Source organism: Lithobates pipiens, unplaced genomic scaffold (genome assembly GCF_037356315.1).
Source record: "Lithobates pipiens isolate NorthernLeopardFrog02 unplaced genomic scaffold, aLitPip1_a1.2 Scaffold_30, whole genome shotgun sequence".
Lineage (NCBI taxonomy): Eukaryota > Metazoa > Chordata > Amphibia > Anura > Ranidae > Lithobates > Lithobates pipiens.
In genome coordinates, this window is record NW_027507791.1 from 35,093,776 (window position 1) to 35,116,860 (window position 23,085).

The 23,085-nt window shown below is 44.7% G+C and overlaps 1 protein-coding gene across 1 annotated transcript in view; it reads right to left on the bottom strand.

Annotated features, from left to right (window-relative positions):
• LOC143942631 (NACHT, LRR and PYD domains-containing protein 12-like) overlaps positions 1 to 23,085 on the bottom strand; it is a 1,996,551-nt gene that overhangs the window by 43,021 nt on the left and 1,930,445 nt on the right. Inside the window, exon 17 of the mRNA XM_077463989.1 lies at positions 19,072 to 19,236. Coding sequence (XP_077320115.1) covers positions 19,072 to 19,236 — 165 coding nt within the window. The remainder of the gene's footprint in view (positions 1 to 19,071; positions 19,237 to 23,085) is intronic.

Genomic DNA, 23,085 nt, shown 5'->3' on the forward strand with positions numbered 1-23,085 from the left:
ATGGCATGTGTGAGCAATATATCATTTAGTGACAACTTTGTGTAAAAAAATAAATAAAAATGTTGTCATTATTCAATCGCTTGAGGCAAAAAAATAAAATATTCAATGGGCTCAACATGCCTCTTATCAATTTCCTTAGGGTATCTACTTTCCAAAATGGGGTCATTTGGGGGGGTTTTGTACTGCCCTGCCATTTTAGCACCTCAAGAAATGAGATAGGCAGTCATAAACTAAAAGCTGCGTAAATTCCAGAAAACGTACCTTAGTTTGTAGATGTGACAACTTTTGCGCAAACCAATAAATATACAGTTATTGACTTTTTTTTTTACCAAAGACATGTGGCTGAATACATTTTGGCCTAAATGTATGACTAAAATTGAGTTTATTGGATTTTTCTAATAACAAAAAGTAGAAAATATCATTTTTTTTCAAAATTTGCGGTCTTTTTACGTTTATATCGCAAAAAAAAAAATCGCAGAGTCAGTCAAATACCTTTAAAAGAAAGCTCTATTTGTGGGAAAAAAAAGGACGCAAATTTTGTTTGGGTACAACATTGCATGACCGCGCAATTACCAGTTAAAGCAGCGCAGTGCCAAATTGTAAAAAGACCTCTGGTCATTGACCAGCAAAATGGTCCGGTCTGAAAGTGGTTAAACTTAACTTGCAGTGGTAAACATTTCAATGTATACTGCAACATTAGAATGGGGAATTAGTTCAAAGGTCAGCTGTTCCAAAGATTTAGTATTGCACGGCATGGCGGGCAAGCTGATAGATCGGTTTCCTATAGATAGGATTGTATTTTGACCGGATCTAGTCAATGAAAGCTAATGCCATTGTGGCATAAGTTTCTCCGGATTCTTCTTAGCTCTGATAGGTGGAGTTGGTTCAAGGATAATACCCCATGCGTGAAGTAACTTAATGCCTTGTTCCACAGAAGTGATTGTATGGTAGGTGTCGTTCTTCTGTATCAGTAGTTTAGATGGTTGTTTTCAACGGTATTCAATTTTATGATTACGCAGAGCTTTTGTAATCGTGGAAAGTTGTCTTCTCATATCTAGAGTATGTTTAGACAAGTCAGCATAAATCTGGATTGTATTATATGGTTGTGGAAGTTGTCCTAGATGTCACACTTTATATAGGATTTGTTCTTTACATGGTAGAAGTGTACTCTAAGTAGTACATCACGTGGTATCTGTGGAGGGAGAAATGACGGTTTCGGAATCCGATGGATACGATCAATTGTGAGCTCTAAGGCTGGTATAGCTGGCAGCAAGTTGGAGAATAAGTCAGTGGCATATTTTTTAAGATCAGACTGCTGTATATTTTCAGGGATACCCCTGATTTTGAGATTGTTCTTCCTTGAGCGGTCTTCTAAATCTGCGATTTTAAATTTAAGCCACTCTTTTTCAGCTTTATTTTCTTCATGAGCATCTATTAAATCATTAATAGTATTGGTCATGTCTCCCATAGAGTTCTCAATAGTGTGTACTCTTTCACCTAAGGAGTTCACTGCTTTGGAGAATTGATTTGTGAGTTGTAAAATATCCGTATGAAGCGAAGTATGTAAAGTTAATAGCATTTCTTTTAATTGGGTGTCCAGAATAGGCTGGTTATTAGTGGGGAATGCGGCTATAGGTGAAACTATAGGAGTTATGACTGTGTTATCTTGACTAATATGAGGTATTTTATAGCTTACCTCCTGGCCTGTGAAATCCAGTTTGATACGAGTTTTAGCCGGGCTGCGACATGTAGGGCTGAGGTAATCTTCCTCATGAGGAGATTCCAGATGTGTTTTCTGAGGTGATTCTTCTAGAGCAGCATCAGGCCTGTCAGTGTATTGCGCTCTCCCTGAGGAGGCCGTTGCTGGTACAGCAGCTGTGAGAGGATCTGTGCCATCTTTTTTTCTCCCTCCCGCTGACTGAGAGGAGAATGTGGTTAGTTTTTTCATTTTCCATTCGTCTTTCCGCTTTTTTGACATCACCTTCGGATTCAGGAACTCTTCCGTCATCTGTTCGTATCTTTTTTACCAATATTCGCTGTGAATTTTCGCTAATATGCCCGTTCGTGTCACGGAGCTCTCTCACAGAGCTTCCATTCAGCTCATGCGCTGGCCACACCCCCCTTCTTGAACCACTTCTGATTGATCCAAATGGGTGAGTTATGCAAAATATATAATATTTGCGGGAGCCAGATCATTTTAATTAAATTGCAAGGGAAGGCAACACCAAATATTCGCTTTTTGTTTTAACTTTGCTAGTAATGGTACCAAGTTCTCGCTGACATAGTGGTTTACCTCTCCAGAGACCCAGACGCCTAAATATTTTAACTTGGTTACCACCTCCAAACATGGAGTCCTAGGTAGCTGTTGGTTCCCTGGCCTAGCAAGTGGCAAAAGCGCTGATTTATTCCAATTTATTCCCAGGCCTGACTGTTGTTCAAAGTCACCCATCATCTGCATCACATTTTTTTAAAGTAGAATTTATATCTCCAATAAAGAAAAGGACATTGTCCGCAAACAAAGCAATTTTTTCTTCCCCAGACCTACGTTGGAAGCCCTGGATGTCCGTACGCGATCTTGTCAGGACAGCCAGGGGTTCCATAGCCAAGACAAACAAGAGGGGAGACAGGGGACATCCCTGTCTAGTCCCCCTTTCCAGCTGGAATATTCTAGAAAGTGTCGTACCCATTTTCACTTTTGCCCTAGGATCGCTGTAAAGCAATTTAACCCATCTAATAGTGGGCCAAAACCAAATTGCTCCAACACTCCCCATAAGTTGTCCCATTCCAAGCTATCGAAAGCTTTAATGGCATCCAGGGCTAGTATGGCGCTAGGGCCCTCATTATCCGTTGGCGTTTGGATATTTAGAAAAACTCTTCTAATATTGTTACTAGTTGTTCTACCTGGAATAAACCCAGTCTGGTCTGGATGAATTAATTTATGGATAATTTATTTAAGCGGGTTGCCAGCACTTTAGCTAGAATTTTAACGTCGGAGCACAATAGAGAAATCGGGCGGTATGAGGAGACTTCCTGGTGATCTTCCCCTCCTTAAGAATCAAGGTGATATTAGCCTCCGACATTGAAGTAGGGAGCTTGCCCACATCCAATGGCCATTTGAGTGTTTCCAAAAATTACGGCAGGAGTACTTCACCATATCGCTTATAAATCTCTATTGGTAGACCATCTGGTCCTGGGGCTTTATAATTAGGCATTTCATTTACTGCGTTTTTGAACTCTTCAAGAGTAAGAGGCGTGTTGAGGCTCGTTCTATCTTGTTCTGTTAGGGCTGGAATTGTTGTTTGATGCAGAAAATCGGTTACTATTCTGTCTCGGCCCCTTGTAGCTGATTTATATAGGTTTTCGTAGTAGTCAGCAAGTACATTCATAATCTCTGATGGGCTAGAGACAAAATCCCCATTCATGGTTTTTATTACCTGGATTGAACCGGGAGAATTATTTGACTGAATCAAAAAAGAGAGGGCACGTCCCACCCTCTCCCCTTCACCAAAATAATGTTGACGTTGAAAAATTCTCCTGTTCTCTGCCTTTTTCATAAGCATCATTTTATGCACCCGCTGGCTATCTAGCCATTTCTTCTGTTTTTTGGGCGTCAGGTCTTCAATATATGCTTTTTCTGCTTGGGCGACTCCTTTTGCTATTTCCCTGTCCTGTTCCTGGGATTCCCTCTTGATTTTTGCCACTTGCTGGATTAATATCCCTCTGAGATAGGCCTTTAACGAATCCCAAACCACTCCTGGTGTAGCTGAGCCTGCGTTAATTTGGAGGAATTCCCTAATCCTATCTATCAGCACACTTGGGGCACACTAGTTCCAGCCAACTAGGATTTATCCTCCATTCCCCCCGGACAACTCCATCACCTGCCCTTATAGATATCGTCAAGGGGGAATGGTCTGAAATCCCTCTTACCCCATATTCTATATCCTGCACCAGCCCCGACGCCTCGCTATTCCCCAAGACCATGTCCATCCTCGAGAGGGTATGGTATGTACTTGAAAAGCAGGAGTACTGTCTTTCCTGTGGGTGTCGCATACGCCATAAGTCACTTAATCCTGTTTCCGTTAGGAACTGTTGCAAGCGACCACCCCTTTCAGCCCTGTTCCCATCTGGTATAGGGAATCTATCCAGCTTTTTGTCTAATGTTTCATTAAAATCTCCCAGTATTATTAATGGGGTCCCTAATTTATCCAAGCTAAACGCAAAAAGCCTATACATCACCTCAAACTTAAAAGGAGGGGGTATATAAATGTTTGCCAGGATATAGTTTTGTTTACCAATTGAACAGTGTAAAAAGACATACCTACCTTCCAAATCAATAGAGGACTCCCTACAAGAGAAGTCCGTCCCCTTTTTACTAAAATACTCACTCCCCTTGAATACGAGAAGTGGAAAGAATGGTAGTAGGTTTGAAATTTGCAGCTGGTTAATTGGGAGGCTGTGCTAGGATTCAAATGTGTCTCCTGCAGGAATAACAGGCCAGGTCCCCTCCCCTCCAATTCGGCCAGGGCCACGCTTCTTTTATTTGAATTGCCCAGTCCCCTCACATTCTACGAAATAATATCTACCTTATTTGTTTGCATGGGTGTTATCCAGGTCAAAGAAAATGGCAGACCAAAAAGGAAGCTCTGAGGAGAGAGGGAGCAGAACCCTCACTAATGGCGGCGCAGCCCATCACCCCACCCCCGCCACATCCCAAGCCCTCCCAATGCACGAGCAGTGTGCGCCACCTTCCCCACCCAACCTCCCTACCCTCCTGACCCACCCACCCCTGCCCACTTGAGCCTCCCCTAGGGGTCCCTGCTGTGGCCCTATCATTCACTACCCTCACTGGTTCCAAGGCATCCCATCCCACCTCCCCCCTCAATTATAGACCTTGCCTACCCAGTTAAGGAAAGAAAACAAAAAATCTATTAAGCATCAGGTTACCCGACCCTGCCCTGGCCCGTTTGGATCGGGTCCTCAAGGGGGGGGGGGGGAAGAGGGGGCCGGGAAAGGGGAGAACCCCACTCCCGCCCCCAAATGAGTATGTATATTATACAGCATACTTAAATAAAATTTCCACCCATTTCCCCCCTGCCCTCCCCTCCACACAATATATCATAATATACCTACAATCAGAAATCATCAGTGTCAATATCAATCCGTGTTGGGACATCCCATCTTAAATATCAATATCATGAAACCCCTCACCCTACCTTAAATTCAATGCAATTAATATAACAATTATTATTAGTTGATCAGTACATTCTTGCAAACACCATATTCCTTCCTGTCGCACAAAAAAACACAAAAAAATCCAAAAAACACATTGCTAACCCTGTGTCAATGCAACTTTAGAAAGAAGATTTAAACCCTGGCATTTTTATATATTAAAATGTGATAAACATTGTTACCCAATACCATATTCCTCGTATATGTGTCCCCACCACCCTCCCTCCCTCCCACCCCAAAGTCGCAATCACTATCTATCCAGCACTAGACACCTTTCAGCTAGTATTTTCACATCTACTAGTGACTCACTCCCCATCTACCATATCTATCTATCATTCCCAAAAAAAAAGAAAAGGAAAGAGGAAAGAAATAAGGGAAAAATAAATAAATAGAAATTTAGGGGGGAAAAGGGGAGGTAAAAAAATTTAATTTCTTAAGCCTAGCAGTCTTAAAGGTCCCCTTTATGTTCCTCCAACCACCTCTCAACCTCAATCGGGGTGTTAAAGAGTAAAGTTGAACCCAGGGCGGTCAGCCGTAATCGAGCCGGGTACAGCAAAGCATAGTTTAGCTTACGATTTTCGAGAATACGCTTGACAGGGATAAACTCAGCCCGCCTCCTCTGCAAATCCGGTGAGAAATCCGAGTAGAACGACACTCTAGTCCCCTTATAGAAAACGTCTCTCATTTCTCTAGTCTTCCGCAGCAGAGTCATCTGATCGTTATAATTTACCAGTTTAAATTGCAAAGGTCTGGTGCGTTCATCTGGCTGCCGGGACCTAGCAGGAACTCTATGTGCCCTTTCTACAGCAAAGAGTGGAGAAAAAGGGGTATCCCCTAGAAGCGCTTTCAACCAGCTTTCCAGGAAGGCTATAGTATTAGAGGCTTCACTGCCCTCTGGGAGACCTACCAAACGCACATTATTCCTGCAATTTCTATTGTCCAACTCATCTATTTTAGATGCCTGCATAGAAATTTGGTTCTGTAGTGCCGTAATTTTTTGTTGTAATGGGGATAGCTCATCCTCGACTGTGCTTAATCTTCCTTCAAGTACAGTAGTTCTTTCTACGGTGTTGTTCAGCAGTTGACTCACGGAATGTAACTCATCCTTGATGCTACTAAACTGATTATTGAGACCGTAAATACAGTCTTTACACTCGTTGATTGCCTGAAATATATCCCGCAATGTGGGTTTCACCTTCCACAGTCTCAGGGTGTTCTGCCGGATTTGCTACTCTGTGGGCTACCTTACCATCCCCTAGATCCAGATTGCTTGCATTTTTTCTGGTGCTTGGGGTGGTGGTGCTAGATGCTAGTTGACTGGTACTTCTCCTATCTGAAGTTACCCCCATCGGCTTTATTTGCCCCGCTGGCTGATGGTGGCCTCCCTTTGATGGTGAAGACCCATGGGCAAAACGCTCAAGTTTTGCAGCTGCAGCCGCCGCAGAGACCAGATTCGCTTTCTCTTTGGCTGCCCTGGTTTTCTGGCTCCCCTCGCCATATGGCACATCCTCGGTGGACCTCTTACTTAGCATATTTCACAGTGCTGTATTGCCAGATAATAAGAGTCAAAGAAAAAGATCAACAGTGGGATTAGTCAGTACCAGGACTGATATCCAAGTCCCCCCAAAAAAGGAAGAAAAAAGGCAGGAGAGGAGAGCAAACAGAAAGGGAAGGGAATGCACCAAGCACTTGTCCTCAATTTCTCAGCTTCCCATCTGTCCACTCTACCAATGGGGTTTTAATACAATGTCCTTAGCCCATCCAGATAAATGTTAAATGTCCATGAGAGAGTAGAATCTAGTAGTACTGTGAGAAGAGGGGGGGGTCAAGCCACTTCATCACTATCAGGTAGCTGCTATTGCTGCAGTATAGTTGGCGTCACTTATTGGCAGACCCTTTTCTCTCTCTCTCTATCCTTATATTTCCCCTCCACCTTCACTCTCTCCCCCCTCACTCCGCTCTGTTCTTATGGCAGTCCTTTACCATCCGCCCAGGCCGTTGCCACAGGCTGTCTAGCGGCTCCCTCCCACGTTCCAGTGCAGGCTCTTTGGTTTACAGAGGCAGAGTCCAGTCCTCCCCAGCACGCCGTTCTCCCCCAGTTAGCCGTACAGATCCCGGGGTAACTCGATCAGCGGTGAGATTTCCTGGCTTCCTCTGGATGCTGCGTTCCACTGTGCCGTTCAGGAATCTCGCGAGAGCCCAGGTAGCAGCGAGAGCTCCTCCGTCTCACCCCAGGGGGGGCAATCACTCCTCCAAACAATCCAGGGCTCAGCTCAGCAAGGGAAAAGCTTCACGGGCAGCAGAACCCATCGGCCGGTAGGCGCTTCACTTCTTACGCTTGCGAATGCATCGGGGAGAGTGATGGGAGGCAGGGACAGCACGCCTGAGCTCCCTCTCTCTGACTCACTCACATTCCTCCATACAGCCATGTGTCCTCTTTATTAGGGGGGCAATCAGTGTGGTTGGTGTACACTAAGCGGTAACAAAATGTTACCACAATCTCCTTCTCACACACGACAGGTGTGTGAGGAGGAGAATTCGGTAACATCTCGTTACCGTGGTTTGTTGACATTCTTTGATCAGCTGTGATTGGATACAGCTGGTCACATGGTAAAGAGTAAATTTCATTGGATCTTTACTGCGATCGGGTTGGGCTGTGTCACAGTGACAAGCCATGTGCATGTAGACAGCGCATGTAGACAGTACATGTGACCGGCTGTGATTGGACACAGCCGGTCACGTGGTAAAGAGGCAATTTTTATTGGCTCTTTACACAGATCTGGGATGGGCTGTGTCCAAGGGACACACCTCATCCATGATCGCCGTGCTGCGGGCCCCTGGGGGCTCGCAGGAGTGGCAACTAGCCAAGGACATCATATGAGTCCCGCCCAGGATGGGAGATACCATCTGCGGACGTCATATGACTATAGCCCAGTATTGAAGTGGTTAAAGAGAACCCCAAAGCATTATTTTAAAAAAAATTGCGTGGGGGGTCCCCTAAAATCCATACCAGGCCCTTTGGGTCTGATATGGAAATTAAGGGGAACAATGCACCAAATTTTTGAAAAAATGGCATAGAAGTCCCTCCAAAATCCATAGCAGACCTGAGTCTGCTATGGATTTTAAGGGGAACCCTGCACCAAAATAAAAAATTGGCATAGGGGCCCCCCTCAAAATCCATACCAGACCAGGCCACATGCCCTCAACATGGGGAGGATGCTTTGGGGTAGTCCCACCAAACACTAAAGCCAAAGGTCTCATCCCCACAACCCTTGCCCGGTGCAAAAAAGTGTCAAAATGTTAAAAACGACAAGACACAGCTTGGGGACAAGTCCTTTATTAAAAATAAATATAAAAAATGTCCCACAAAGTCCATTCATCTACTTCTATGAAGCCGTGATGGACCGAAAAAGAAAAAAAAATCAGTAACTGACCCTCTTCTATGGGAGGCTCCCGCCATGTGACGCTTCTTCTCTGGGACAGTTCTTGTATAACTGAGGGTGGGCCACCAAGTGATGTAACCAGGAGACCCCACCCCCTCTGATGCCACAGGGACTTCCCTATGGCTTCCTGTGGTATCAGAGGGGGCAGGGTCACCCGTTTATGTCGCCGGATGACCCTGCCCCCTCTGACACCATAGGGACTTCCCTATGGCTTGCCCATGGCATCAGAGGGGGTGTGGTCACTCGTCTATGTCACTGGGTGGCCCCACCCTAAGTTATATAACAACTGTCACAAGAGAAGAGTCTCCCATGGAAGAGGAACGGTCTTGGCTCTTTTTTTTTCGGTCCGTCGCGGCTTCATAGAAGATGAATGGACTTCATGGGACATTTTAATTTTTTTAATAAAGGCTGTGTCTTGTCGTTTTTAACATTTTTACACTTTTTTTGTGAAATGGTAGGGGTAGGGGATTTGTACCCCGTTACCATTTCACACAGGGGGAGGCCGGGATCTGGGGGTTAAAGGGGGCTTCCAGATTATGATAAGCCCCCCGCCCACAGACCCCCACAACCACCGTGCAAGGGTTGTGGGGGATGAGGCCCTTGTCCCCATCAACATGGGGACAAGGTGCTTTGGGGGGGGGCTATGCCAAAGCACCCTCCCTATTTTGAGGGCATGTGGCCTGGTACAGTTCAGGAGGGGGGTGCTCTCTTGCCCCCCTTTTCATGTGGCCTGTCAGGTTGCGTGCGCAGATAAGGGTCTGGTATAGATTTTGAGGGGGAACCCTACGCCTTTTTTTTAATTTTGGTGCAGGGTTACCCTTAAAATCAGGTCTGGTATGGATTTTGGGGGGACCCCTACACCATTTTTTTTTTAAATTTGGCACAGGGTTCCCCTCAATTTCTATATCAGACCCGAAGGGCCTGGTATGGATTTTAGGGTGACCCCCACATAATTTTTTTTACATTTTGTTTCGGGGTTCCCCTTAATATTCATACCAGACCCAAAGAGCCTGGTAATAGACTGGGGGGGACCCCATGCTCTTTTTTTCAATGAGTTTTAGTCATATTGCCGTGACCCGACAATTTATTACAGCCGCAGTCAGTTTTAAATGACAATTTTTCCTTTAGAAATGTAATTTTGCTGCGGGACTGTTCTAAACACGGGAAAAATGCGCCACTTCACAGGCATATTATAGACACCCCCCCCCGGGAAAAATATTCAAAGGAATGTTTCATTTTTATTGTTTCACTTTAAGCATTAAATAATCACTGCTCCTGAAAAAACAGCTGTTTAAAAAAAAATTGCATTGATACATATCCCCTGGGGCAGGACCCGGGTCCCCGAACACTTTTTATGACAATAACTTGCATATAAGCCTTTAAAATGAGTACCTTTGATTATTCATGTTTGTGTCCCATAGACTTTAGCAGTGTTTCTGTGTTCTTGCCCCTTGCAAACCAAACAGGAGGGTGTTTGGCTCATCCCTACTTTTGGTAAGTGACCTATTTGCTCACTGGTGTGGTGGAGGTGGATTGAAGTTGCTGCAAAGAGGTGGCAGCTGATCAGTATTGATTTAAACCATCTGGATGAACCTTTGGGACTTATTATTTCTGTTACTGCACAAGTCACTGCATGGTGATTGGAGATGGAAGTCGTGGTGAATGGTTTGTAGGAAATCTGCTTTTTCACATTTATGAACGTTCTCTTGATGTTTGCAAATTTTATAAGATAACTTTGTTGCTCTTCATGTTTATGTAATTTTGCACATTATATTTTATATACACTCACCGACCACTTTATTAGGTTCACCTTGCTAGTAGCGGGTTGGACCCCTTTTTGCTTCATTCTTGGTGGCATAGATACAAGGTGGTAAAGGAGAGAGAACCAGGTCGGGCAAAAATTTATCAGCGCACCTCATCCCAAGTTTATCAAAATGAAGAGAACGAGAGGGGCTAGGCGGGATTATTGCGGTGCTATAGAAATAGAAAAGCTGTATAGTATAAAAATAGAAAAAAAACTTTATTCAATATAATAATAAAAAATAGTAATAGAGGTAAATTCAAAATTTTGAAATCACAGATATCAATACCAGTACAATAATTAAGAGTACAATGACCACAATCCGTCAATTAGTTCAAATCGAAAAATTCTTGGCTGTTCTGATGGAGTCCCGACATGTTTCGCCTACACAAAGGCTTCTTCAGGGGAGCCAGTAATTGACATGAAGTAGTGTATAAAACAAGAAAAGAGATTCACTGTAGACAAAATATAACAAATTTAGTGAATTAGGTCATAAAAATGAAATGCAGCCCAGACTCTGAACACGCTCACAAATTTCAAGAAATATTACTAGGCTGGAAAAGCCAGTTATACATTGGAATGAATAAATGTGCCTACCTATCTCCAAACAAGAACCCCGCCCACACGATATAATAGGGACACCTTTAATGCATGGAGAGCGGACCAGTCCAAAAAACCCCAGATGGTGGCTGCAGGAGATAAATGGAACAGACAGATATCCACTATCATTAGAATTTAAGGGGCCTGAAAGGGCTCCCGTAATTGATTTACCAAATTAAAGGAGATGCCAATGTAGTTTAAGGTGAAACATCAATGAGAGCCTACCTGAGCAAGTTGGTATTTGGTGTGTCTCATAAAAATCTTTTTTCTATGAATAATTTCATCCATCCATATATTTTATTTCTTCTGTCACATATATATATTGGCCTTTTCTGGGGTAACTCCTTACTAATCTAATCATAATTTAGGTCCACACCCTAACACTACATCCTGTCCTGGACCTGCTTACTCGCAGTTATTTGTTCCTTTTATGAGACACACCAAATACCAACTTGCTCAGGTAGGCTCTCATTGATGTTTCACCTTAACCACTTGCCGACCGCCGCACGACGATGTACGTCGACAGAATGGCACGGGCAGGCATAAGGGCTTACATGTACGTCCTTGCCTGCCCGCTGGTCGGGAGCCCGATCGGGCCCCCGCCTGGTGCCTGCGGCGGTCGGTATTCGTTCGGGAGCGATCCCGGACGAGGGGACGGCCATTCATTCATGGCCACCCCCTCGCAATCGCTCCCGACGAATGAAAATGTCCCGTGACATCACTTCCTCTCCTGTAATGTAAACACAGGAGAGGAAGTGATGTATTGTCTCCTCCGTGTCGGTATTTTTCGTTCCGGCACCGAGGAGAGAGGTTCGGTGAGTTGCACCAACACACCACACATACAGTAGAACATGCCAGGCACACTCACACCCCCCCTTTACCCCCCGATCACCCCTCAATTACCCCTGCCCCCCCAGTCACAGTGACACCAATTACTTTTTTTTTTTGCATTGGTGTCATTTGTGACTGTAATAACTGTTAGGGCAGTTAGGGTTAGCCCCCTTTAGTTCTAATGTGCCCCCCTAACCTCCCCAATAAAGGTTTAACCCCGTGATCACCCCCCGTCGCCAGTGTCACTAAGGTTGGGTTCACATTGCAGCGGTTTATGAGAACGAATGTGATTCGCACCGCACTGCAGTGCAAATCACATCCGATCTCTGTGCGATTCGAGTTCAGCCATACAGATAGTATGGCTGAATTCGTGTCGCACCCGCCGCACCCGCCGCAAATTCGCACGGGACCCTTTTTTTGTCCTGCAGCAGAATCGGATCGCATGGGTGTTCACACCATGCGATCCGAGTTTGCAGATCGCACTGCGATATGCGAACTGATCTGGGGGTGTCATTAACATTTCACTGACACTCCCAGCAGTTCGCATAGGGCAGTATGAACTGCCGCCGGGAGGCATGCGATGCGGGAACCCGCCGCGGATTCATGGCGTTCCCGCATCGCTCCAGTGTGAACCCAGCCTAATAAGCGATAGTTTTTCTGATCGCTGTATTAGTGTCACAGGTGACGCTAGTTAGGCAGGTAGGTATTAAGGTTCGCCGCAGCTTTTTATAGCGCCAGGGACCCCCATATACTACCGCATAAAGCCCCCTGATTGCCCCCTAGTTAACCCTTTCACCAGTGATCACCATATAACTGTTACAGGTGACGCTGGTTGGTTAGTTATTTTTTTATAGTTTCAGGGCACCCGCCATTTATTACCTAATAAAGGTTTAACCCCCTGATCACCCGGCGGGTGTCATTTGTGACTGTAATAACTGTTAGGGCAGTTAGGGTTAGCCCCCTTTAGTTCTAAGGTACCCCCCTAACCCCCCCAATAAAGTTTTAACCCCGTGATCACCCCCCGTCGCCAGTGTCACTAAGGCTGGGTTCACATTGCAGCGGTTTATGAGAACGGATGTGATTCGCACCGCACTGCAGTGCAAATCACATCCGATCTCTGTGCGATTCGAGTTCAGCCATACAGATAGTATGGCTGAATTCGTGTCGCACCCGCCGCACCCGCCGCAAACTCGCACGGGACCCTTTTTTTGGTCCGCAGCAGAATCGGATCGCATGGGTGTTCACACCATGCGATCCGAGTTTGCAGATCGCACTGCGATATGCGAACTGATCTGGGGGTGTCATTAACATTTCACTGACACTCCCAGCAGTTCGCATAGGGCAGTGTGAACTGCCGCCGGGAGGCATGTGATGCGGGAACCCGCCGCGGATTCGTGGCGTTCCCGCATCGCTCCAGTGTGAACCCAGCCTAATAAGCGATCGTTTTTCTGATCACTGTATTAGTGTCACAGGTGACGCTAGTTAGGCAGGTAGGTATTTAGGTTCGCCGCAGCTTTTTATAGCGCCAGGGACCCCCATATACTACCGCATAAAGCCCCCTGATTGCCCCCTAGTTAACCCTTTCACCAGTGATCACCATATAACTGTTACAGGTGACGCTGGTTGGTTAGTTATTTTTTTTATAGTTTCAGGGCACCTGCCATTTATTACCTAGTCTCACTAGTGTACCCCTAAATTTAGGGGTGTCTACTTTCCAAAATGGGGTCATTTGGGGGGGGTTTGTGCCATCTTGGCATTTTATGGCCTTCAAAACTGTAACGCCCTTAGAAAGCCTGAAGGCGGTGCTTGGATTTCGGGGCCCCGTACGAGGCTAGGCTCCCAAAAAGTCCCACATATGTGGTATCCCCGTACTCAGGAGAAGCAGCAGAATTTATTTTGGGGTGTCATTTCACATATGCCCATGGCATGTGTGAGCAATATATCATTTAGTGACAACTTTGTGAAAAAAAAAAAAAAAGTTTGTAATTTTCCCGCAACTTGTGGCAAAATATAAAATATTCCATGGACTCAACATGCCTCTCAGCAAATAGCTTGGGGTGTCTACTTTCTAAAATGGGGTCATTTGTGGGGGTTTTGTGCCATCTTGGCATTTTATGGCCTTCAAAACTGTAATAGGTAGTGAGGAGTGAAGTCAAATATTTACGCCCTTAGAAAACCTGAAGGCGGTTCTTGGTTTTCGGGGCCCCGTACGCGGCTAGGCTCCCAAAAAGTCCCACATATGTGATATCCTCGTACTCAGGAGAAGCAGCAGAATTTATTTTGGCGTGTCATTTCACATATGCCCATAGCATGTGTGAGCAATATATCATTTAGTGACAACTTTGTGAAAAAAAAAAAAAAAAAATTAAAGTTTGTAATTTTCCCGCAACTTGTGGCAAAATATAAAATATTCCATGGACTCAAAATGCCTCTCAGCAAATAGCTTGGGGTGTCTACTTTCTAAAATGGGGTCATTTGTGGGGGTTTTGTGCCACCTTGGCATTTTATGGCCTTCAAAACTGTAATAGGTAGTGAGAAGTGAAATCAAAAATTTACGCCCTTAGAAAGCCTGAAGGCGGTGCTTGGTTTTCGGGGCCCCGTACGCGGCTAGGCTCCCAAAAAGTCCCACATATGTGGTATCCCCGTACTCAGGAGAAGCAGCAGAATTTATTTTGGGGTGTCATTTCACATATGCCCATAGCATGTGTGAGCAATATATCATTTAGTGACAACTTTGTGTAAAAAAAACAAAAAAAAATTTTTTTTGTCATTATTCAATCGCTTGAGGCAAAAAAAAAAAAAATATTCAATGGGCTCAACATACCACTTATCAATTTCCTTAGGGTGTCTACTTTCCAAAATGGGGTCATTTGGGGGGGTTTTGTACTGCCCTGCCATTTTAGCACCTCAAGAAATGAGATAGGCAGTCGTAAACTAAAAGCTGCGTAAATTCCAGAAAACGTACCTTAGTTTGTAGATGTGACAACTTTTGCGCAAACCAATAAATATACAATTATTGACTTTTTTTTACCAAAGACATGTGGCTGAATACATTTTGGCCTAAATGTATGACTAAAATTGAGTTTATTGGATTTTTCTAATAACAAAAAGTAGAAAATATCATTTTTTTTCAAAATTTGCGGTCTTTTTACGTTTATATCGCAAAAAATAAAAATCGCAGAGGCAATCAAATACCATCAAAAGAAAGCTCTATTTGTGGGAAGAAAAGGACGCAAATTTTGTTTGGGTACAACATTGCATGACCGCGCAATTACCAGTTAAAGCAGCGCAGTGCCAAATTGTAAAAAGACCTCTGGTCATTTACCAGCAAAATGGTCCGGTCTGAAGGTGGTTAAACTACAGTGGTGTGAAAAAGTGTTTGCCCCTTCCTCATTTCCTGTTCCTTTGCATGTTTGTCACACTTAAGTGTTTCGGAACATCAAACCAATTTAAACAATGGTCAATGACAACACAAGTAAACACAAAATGCAATTTGTAAATGAAGGTGTTTATTATTAAAGGTGAAAAAAAATCCAAACCATCATGGCCCTGTGTGAAAAAGTGATTGCCCCCCTTGTTAAAACATACTATAACTGTGGTTGTCCACACCTGAGTTCAATTTCTCTAGCCACACCCAGGCCTGATTATTGCCACACCTGTTCACAATCAAGGCATCACTTAAATAGGAGCTGCTTGACACAGTAAGGTCCACCAGAAGATCCTTAAAAGCTACACATCATGCCGAGACCCAAAGAAATTCAGGAACAATTGAGAAAGAAAGTAATTGAGATCTATCAGTCTGGAAAGGGTTATAAAGCCATTTCCAAAGCTTTGGGAATCCAGCGAACCACAGTGAGAGCCATTATCCACAAATGGCGAAGACATGGAACAGTGGTGAACCTTCCCAGGAGTGGCCGGCCGCTCAAAATTACCCCAAGAGCGCACGACGACTCATCCAAGAGGTCACAAAAGACCCCACAACAACGTCCAAGGAACTGCAGGCCTCACTTGCCTCAGTTAAGGTCAGCGTTCATGCCTCCACCATCAGGAAAAGACTGGGCAAAAATGGCCTGCATGGCAGAGTTCCAAGGAGAAAACCGCTGCTGAGCAAAAAGAACATCAAAGCTCGTCTCAATTTCTCCACAACACATCTTGATGATCCCCAAGACTTTTGGGACAACATTCTGTGGACCGGTGAGACAAAAGTGGAACTCTTTGGAAGGTGTGTGTCCAAGTATATCTGGCGTAGAAGGAACACTGCATTTCATAAAAAGAACATTATACCAACAGTAAAATATGGTGGTGGTAGTGTGATGGTCTGGGGCTGTTTTGCTGCTTCAGGACCTGGAAGACTTGCCATGATAAGAGGAACTATGAATTCTGCTGTCTACCAAGAGATCCTGAAGGAGAATGTCCGACCATCTGTTCGTGTACTCAAGCTGAAACGAACTTGGGTTCTGCAGCAGGACAATGATCCTAAACACACCAGCAAGTCCACCACCGAATGGCTGAAGAAAAACAAAATGAAGACTTTGGAGTGGCCTAGCCAAAGTCCTGGCCTGAATCCTATTGAGATGTTGTGGTATGACCTTAAAAAGGCCGTTCATGCTCGAAAACCCTCTAATGTAACTGAATTAGGACAATTCTGCAAAGATGAGTGGGCCAAAATTCCTCCAGGACACTGTAAAAGCCTTATTGCACGTTATCGCAAACGCTTGGTTGCAGTTGTTGCTGCTAAGGGTGGCCCAACCAGTTATTAGGTTTAGGGGGCAATCACTTTTTCACACAGGGCCATGATGTTTTTTTTTTTTTTCACCTTTAATAATAAACACCTTCATTTACAAATTGCATTTTCTGTTTACTTGTGTTGTCCTTGACTATTGTTTAAATTGGTTTGATGTTCCGAAACACTAAAGTGTGACAAACATGCAAAGGAACAGGAAATGAGGAAGGGGGCAAACACTTTTTCACACCACTGTACATTGGCATCTCCTTTAATTTGGTAAATTGATTACGGGAGCCCTTTCAGGCCCCTTAAATTCTAATGATAGTGGATATCTGTCTGTTCCATTTATCTCCTGCAGCCACCATCTGGGGATTTTTGGACTGGTCCGCTCTCCACGCATTAAAGGTGTCCCTATTATATCGTGTGGGTGGGGTTTTTGTTTGGAGATAGGTAGGCATATTTATTCATTCCAATGTATAACTGGCTTTTCCAGCCTAATAATATTTCTTGAAATTTGTGAGCGTGTTCAGAGTCTGGGCTGCATTTCATTTTTATGACCTAATTGACTAAATTTGTTGTATTTTGTCTACAGTGAATCTCTTTTTTGTTTTATACACTACTTCATGTCAATTACTGGCTCCCCTGAAGAAGCCTTTGTGTAGGCGAAACATGTCGGGACTCCATCAGAACAGCCAAGAATTTTTCGATTTGAACTAATTGACGGATTGTAGTCATTGTACTCTTAATTATTGTACTGGTATTGATATCTGTGATTTCAAAATTTTGAATTTACCTCTATTACTATTTTTTATTATTATATTGAATAAAGTTTTTTTCTATTTTTATACTATACAGCTTTTCTATTTCTATAAATACAAGGTGTTGGAAAAGTTCCTCAGAGATTCTTCTCCATAGTGACATAACATCACACAGTTGCTGCAGATTTGTTGTCTGCACATCCATAATGCCAATCTCCCGCTCCACAACATCCCAAAGGCCCTCTATTGGATGAGATGTGGTGAGTGTGAAGGTCATTGGAGGACAGGGACCTCATTGTCCAGTGGTGAGATAATTGGAGCTTTGTGACATGGGGCATTATCCTGAAGGAGCCATCAGAAAATGGGGGACACTGTAGTCATAAAGGGATGGACATGATCAACAAAAATACTCAGGTAGGCTGTGGCATTTAAACCATGCTCAATTGGTACTAAGGGGCCCAAAGTGTGCTAAGAAAATATCCCCCCACACTATTACCCCACCACCACCAGCCTGATCAGGTAATACAAGGCATGCGCCAAATTATGACCCTACCATCTGAATGTTGCAGCTGAAATCCAGACTCATCAGACCAGGCAACATTTTTCCAATCTTCTATTGTCCAATTTTGGTGAGCCTCAGTTTCCTGTTCTTAGCTGACAGGAGTGGCCCCCGGTGTGGTATCCTGCTGCTGTAGCCCATCTACTTCAAGATTCAATATGTTTATTCAGAGATAGTATTCAGCATACCTTGGGTGTAACAAGTGGTTATTTCAGGTTACTGTTGCCTTTCTATCATCTGGAACCAGTCTGCCCATTCTCCTGTGACCTCAACAAGGCATTTTCCTCCACACAACTGCTGCTCACTGGCTATTTTCTCACCATTCTCTGTAAACCCGAGAGATGGTTATATGTGAAAATCCCAGAAAAACTCAGACCAGCCCATTGGACACCAACAACCGTGCAACGTTCAAAGTCCCTTAAATCTCCTTTCTTCCCCATTATGATGCTCAGTTTGAACTTCAGCAAGTCTTCTTCACCACATCTAGATGCCTAAATGCATGAGTTGCTGCCATGCGATTGGCCGATTAGCAATTTGTATTACCGAGCAATTGAACAGGTATACCTAATAAAGTGGCTGGTGAGTGTAGATTGAAGTAGCTGTGAATAGGTTGGAGGAGCTCTCCCCTTGCTCACATGTATGAAAGTGCATTTTTGTAGTAAATGTAATTGTTATATCTGATCACTATTGGTGGAGTTATCACATCTACATTCATTTGTGAAATGTTCAGCAAGTGTTGGTATTCGGCCACATTGTAGGTTGCAGATTTCTCGTTTGTCTCATCACACATTTTGTCACTAAGTGTAGGGCTCTATAAAATTACATTCATTAGATTTTCACAAAGTTTTTCAAGTTATTTAGTGCAGATATTTCATTTTATTAAATGTTATATCCAGCTATAGAGAACTGTCTGATATTGGTGATATATAGAGACAACCAGGAGATTAAATATATCTCCATTATTATTTGTAGTATGTAGTTAGGACATAACAGTCCAGGATTGGATATTTATGGAACCTAAAGATGTAATTTTATGACATTCTCATATTTCTATATTATTTATGTGGTTTAGATATAAAACTGTCCCAGAATATTATTGTCTCAGCCAGTCCTGTTATACTCACCGTAATTCCTCTATCCGGCTTGTTGTCAGAGCTTTCATCAGATCCCTGAAATGAGGACCCTTCAGATAGTTCTCAGACAGGTTCAGTGTCCTCAGTGTCTGGTTATTTCTTATTCCAGATGTCAGGTGGAGGCAGGAACTGTCTGTCAGCTGATTATTATCCAATCTGTAGAAGAAGAGAAGAATGTTACCAGAAGAAAATGAATTTCTCCCCCAGGAATGAATGTAACTATTCTCTACATCAGGGTTTCTCAACCTATGGTACAAATACCCCTGGGGGTATGTGCACCACGGGCAGAGGTTATGTCCAGTTCTCTGTATCCTGAGTCCCGCCTCCTGCACACATACAGTCCCCGGCGGGTTGCTGTAGCCATGTTGTGTGGGACTGTGCTACCAATGGGGGAAGCAGTCTGCTCCTTGTGCGAGGGGGTATCAGACTGGCACCAGCTTCCCCGGGTCCTGTCAATGGAATGGCCCCTATTGCACAGCCCAGAGGATTGACTGACCAGCGATGGCCCTATGTCTTCCCAGCTCCTCCCCCTCTCCTGCACACCTCAGATGTCCTGGAAATGCCTGCCATGTGTGAAAATGCCTGCTGCGGTTCACTAAAAAAAAAGTGAGTCCTGCCTGCTCAGGAACTACACATGCCAGCATGCCCAGCCACCAGTGCTTCATATTAGTGCCTCATATCAGTGCAGCCATCAGTGCCTCCTATCAGTCTAACCATCAGTGCCTTATATCAGTAGAGCAATCAGTGCCCCCTATTAGTACCACCATCAGTGCCTCATATCAGTGCAGCCATCAATGCCTCCTATTAGTGCAGCCTATCAGTGCCTCCTATCAGTACAGCCTATCAGTGCCTCCTATCAGTGCAGCCATCAGTGACTCCTATCAGTGACTCCATCAGTGACTCCTATCAGTCCAGCCACCAGTGCATGCCTCCTATCAGTGCCTCCTATCAGTGAAGCCTATCAGTGCCTCATATCAATGCAGCCTATTAGTGCCTCATATCAGTGCAGCCATCAGTGCCACCTATCAGTCTAGCCATTTGTGCCTTATCAGTGGAGCAATCAGTGTCCCCTATTAGTACCACCATCAGTGCCTCATATCAGTGCAGCCATCAGTACCTCATATCAGTGCAGCCATCAATGCTCCCTATCAGTGCCTCCTATCAGTGACTCCATCAGTGACTTCTCTCAGTGCAGCCATTAGTGCCTCCTATCAGTGCAGCCATCAGTGCCTCATATCAGTGCAGCCATCAGTGCCTCAAATCAGTGCCTCCTATCAGTCTAGCCATCAGTGCCTTATATCAGTGGAGCAATCAGTGCCCCCTATTAGTTCCGCCATCAGTGCCTCATATCAGTGCAGCCATCAGTACCTCATCAGTTCAGCCATCGGTGCTTCATATCAATGCAGCCTATCAGTGCTTCCTATCAGTGAAGCCATCAGTGCCTCATATCAATGCAGCCATCAGTGCTTCATATCAGTGCTGCCATCAGTGCCTCCTATCAGTGCAGCCATCAGTGCCTCATAAAAGCAGCCATCAGTGCCTCATGAAAGCGCAGCCATCAGTGCAGCCTATCAGTGCCTCATATCAGTGCAGCCATCAGTGCCTCATATCAGTGCAGCCATCAATGCCTCCTATCAGTGAAGCCTATCAGTGCCTCCTATCAGTGAAGCCCATCAGTGCCTCCTATCAGTGAAGCCCATCAGTGCCTCCTATCAGTGCAGCCATCAGTGCTTCATATCAGTGCAGCCATCAGTGCCTCACATCAGTGCAGCCATCAGTGCCTCACATCAGTGCAGCCATCAGTGCCTCACATCAATGCAGCCTATTAGTGCCTCATATCAGTGCAGCCATCGGTGCCTCCTATCAGCCTAGATATCAGTGCCTTATATCAGTGGAGCAATCAGTGCCCCCTATTAGTACCGCCATCAGTGCCTCATATCAGTGCAACCATCGGTGCTTCATATAAATGAAGCCTATCAGTGCCTTCTATCAGTGCTTCCTATCAGTGAAGCCATCAGTGCCTCATATCAGTGCAGCCATCAATGCCTCCTATCAGTGAAGACTATCAGTGCCTCCTATCAGTCTAGCCATCAGTGCTTTATATCAGTGGAGCAATCAGTGCCCCCTATTAGTACTGCCATCAGTGCCTCATATCAGTGCAGCCATCAGTACCTCATATCAGTTCAGCCATCGGTGCTTCATATCAATGCAGCCTATCAGTGCCTCCTATCAGTGCTTCCTATCAGTGAAGCCATCAGTGCCTCATATCAATGCAGCCATCAGTGCTTCATATCAGTGCTGCCATCAGTGCATAATATCAGTGCAGCCATCAGTGCCTCATAAAAGCAGCCATCAGTGCCTCATATAAGCGCAGCCATCAGTGCAGCCTATCAGTGCCTCATATCAGTGCAGACATCAGTGCCTCATATCAGTGCAGCCATCAATGCCTCCTATCAGTGCAGCCATCAATGCCTCCTATCAGTGAAGCCTATCAGCGCAGCCATCAGCGCCTCCTATCAGTCTAGCCATCAGTGCCTTATATCAGTGGAGCAATCAGTGCCCCCTATTAGTACCACCATCAGTGCCTCATATCAGAACCTCATATCAGTGCAGCCATCAATGCTTCTTATCAGTGCAGCCTATCAGTGCCTCCTATCAGTGCAGCCTACCAGTGCCTTCTATCAGTACAGCCATCAGTGACTCCATCAGTGAATTCTCTCAGTGCAGCCATCAGTGCCTCATATCAGTGCAGCCATCAGTGCCTCCTATCAATGCAGCCTATTAATGCCTCATATCAGTGCAGCCATCAGTGCCTCCTATCAATGCAGCCTATTAGTGCCTCATATCAGTGCAGCCATCAGTGCCTCCTATCAGTCTAGATATCAGTGCCTTATATCAGTGGAACAATCCCTGCCCCTATTAGTACCGCCATCAGTGCCTCATATCAGTGCCTCATATCAGTTCATCCATCAGTGCCCCCTATTAGTACAGCCATCAGTGCCTCATATCAGTGCAGCCATCAGTACCTCATATCAGTTCAGCCATCGGTGCTTCATATCAATGCAGCCTATCAGTGCCTCCTATCAGTGCAGCCATCAGTGCCTCATATCAATGCAGCCATCAGTGCTTCATATCAGTGCCATCAGTGCCTCCTATCAGTGCAACCATCAATGCCTCATAAGTGCAGTCATCAGTGCAGCCTATCAGTGCCTCATATCAATGCAGCCATCAGTGTCTCATATCAATACAGCCATCAGTGCTTCATATCAGTGCAGCCATCAGTGCCTCATGTCAGTGCAGCCATCAGTGCCTCATAAGCGCAGCCATCAGTGCCTCATATAAGCGCAGCCATCAGTGCAGCCTATCAGTGCCTCATATTAATGCAGCCATCAGTGCCTCCTATCAGTGCAGCCATCAGTGCCTCATATCAGTGCAGCCATCAGTGCCATAAAAGGTTGAGAAACACTGCTTTACATTAATGGAACTAATTTCTCTTTATTGGAATCATTTATAATAAATCACTTTATAAAACTCCAGGAAAAGTAATTAAATAAGAAAAATGTGTAAGAAAAGGTGTTAATGGGAGGAGGGTCCTACTGGAGAACCCTCAGAAATTGGACAGTGTATGTCCGGTACCTCGTCCTGAACAATAGACCACACAAAAAACCCTAACCTACTAAATTGGAAGGACTTTAACGGTACCACCAATGGAGTGAAAAAATATAGCAAAACATTTATTAACCACTTCACCCCCGGAAGATTTGGCTGCTCAATGACCAGGCCATTTTTCGCGATTCGGCACTGCTTCACTTTAACTGACAATTGCGCGGTCGTGCAATGCTGTACCCAAAAAAATGTACGTCCTTTTTCCCCCACAAATAAAGGGGTTAACTGTGTTCCCTAGGGAGTGATTATAACTGTAGGGGGAGGGGACTGACTGGTTGAGTAGGGCGATCGTTGTTCATACTTAGTATGAACAACAGATCGCTCCCCTCACCCCTGACA